General features: G+C 44.0%; 1 protein-coding gene across 1 annotated transcript; it reads left to right on the forward strand.

Moving 5' to 3' along the window:
- Positions 1 to 1,418: 1,418 nt before the first annotated feature.
- Positions 1,419 to 2,147, forward strand: sox21b (SRY-box transcription factor 21b; the record flags this gene model as incomplete). Its single annotated transcript, XM_080838817.1, has 1 exon — positions 1,419 to 2,147. One exon carries the CDS (start codon positions 1,419 to 1,421, stop codon positions 2,145 to 2,147), a length of 729 nt encoding a protein of 242 aa, XP_080694943.1.

Genomic DNA, 2,147 nt, shown 5'->3' on the forward strand with positions numbered 1-2,147 from the left:
CATAAGCAGAGGGTGAAGGCATTGGGTTGATTTTGTCTAAAGAATGTGAGGATTTGAACTGGGAGCTGGGACAAATCAGATACCACTCCTAGGGTGTGTGTGTGTGTGTGTGTGTGTGTGTGGTCCAAGAGGTCGGTCTACCAGTGGTATCTTGGTTGTAAATACATGTTAGCCAATTCAATTAACTTATATAAAAAATGGATGCACATTTTTCATCAAGACATCTCGAATGAAAATTAGAAAGAGACAACCACTCAAACATCTTCACAAGAGTCATGGGTTATACTTTTCTATTTAGGAATTACCCGTGTTATCTGTCAAAGACAAAACTCATCTGAATATCGCAAAGCTTGACGTAAAAGTATATGAGGGACAGGCTACTACATTTGGCTTGTTACATCACCGTGCATTAAATGACATGTCCATTTCTGAAGAAATATTTCTGTCTTATTATAGTAGGCTACATATAAAGTCTACCGCGCGCTGGTCGTACAATTGTAAAATAATCCTGTTTATTTCTGAAAATATGTATATATTGTGCAGGGGTCGGAATACAAAGCCTTATAGTTAAATATCTGCAATATTTGATTATAACCTATGCCACATCAGTTCTCGATAATGTAAATATCTCCGTTAACTAAATGGCAACGTATATTGTTAACAACAAAAAATGATGAACTGTTACTGGTTTGTTAAGAACGTCATGCCAACTAAGATGTTGTTACTTTCTTTTTGGATTGTGATACCTGAACTCATGTGATGAGGATGGACATAGCTTACACTACGAGTGGAGCATTTCTGCCTGTCTCCTGTCCTTTCAGCGCTCAGGGTGGGATCTAGTATTAGGCAGCGCTGAGTTTGTCGTACGCAGTGCGCATGCCCACAATCCCTTTCACTACCTGCCACTGAAAACCTTATTTCACATGGGGCAGCTTTGAGTTGTCATCCATTTGCGTGAATGCTGGATTCATGAGACCACTGGCCGTTAAAAGACACCGTTGGTTGCCTGGAAAGCAAGAAAACAACACAATCTAAAGAGGAAAGCCAGACGAGCCTTGTGACTGATGTTTCTTTCTGATTTCGGGGGATATTCACGATGTATACGAAAACGTAACTTTTGCCAAGTTAATTTAGAGGGACTTCATTACTCCTTTTTTTCTTGAGAGCGGATTGCATCCTTGGAATGAAGAACAGAGACTGAAGTAAGTGAAGAAATACACACGAATTGATTTTCAATTTAACCGGAAACTTCTGCGAACGGGGACAAAGTGTATCGCATGCTATGTGACAAGCGTTCTCACATTGACTGAATTATTTCTGAAGAGGTTCTGGCTGTGACCAGAGAAAAAATCCTCTGGAGAGGTGAACCAACTGTCGAAGGATATTTACCTCGCAATCTCTACATATCCTTTCCAAATATGTCTAAACCTTTAGATCACGTTAAGCGTCCAATGAATGCCTTCATGGTGTGGTCTAGGGCTCAGCGACGAAAGATGGCTCAAGAAAATCCCAAAATGCACAACTCCGAGATTAGTAAAAGACTGGGCGCGGAGTGGAAACTTCTCACTGAGTCAGAAAAAAGGCCATTTATTGACGAGGCGAAGCGTCTGAGGGCTATGCACATGAAAGAACACCCAGACTACAAATACAGACCAAGGCGGAAGCCAAAGACTTTAATGAAAAAGGACAAGTTTGCTTTCCCCGTGCCCTACAATCTTGGAGAACACGACGCGTTGAAGGTGAGCTGTATGCCCGGTGGATCACTGGCCGAGTCCTTAATGAACCACCCCGACAAAGCAGCGGCTGCGGCCGCCGCGGCCGCTGCCAGAGTTTTTTTCAACAACCCGATGTCAACAAACCCCTACTCATTTTTTGATCTGGGGTCGAAAATGTCAGAGATGTCACCGTTTCATTATGCGTCACCGCTCGGGTACCCGGGCGCAACAGCGTTCTCCGGAACAGGAACTGTCGGAGGTGGGCCACACACCCACACTCACCCATCGCCGGGCAACCCGGGCTATATGATTCCCTGTAACTGCTCGGCTTGGCCTTCGGCTGGTCTACAACCACCCTTGGCTTACATTTTACTGCCTGGAATGGGCAAACCTCAGCTCGAACCTTATTCTGCTTACGCGGCTGCGTTATGA

This window comes from Sprattus sprattus, assembly GCF_963457725.1.
Source record: "Sprattus sprattus genome assembly, chromosome: 5".
Classification (NCBI taxonomy): domain Eukaryota; kingdom Metazoa; phylum Chordata; class Actinopteri; order Clupeiformes; family Clupeidae; genus Sprattus; species Sprattus sprattus.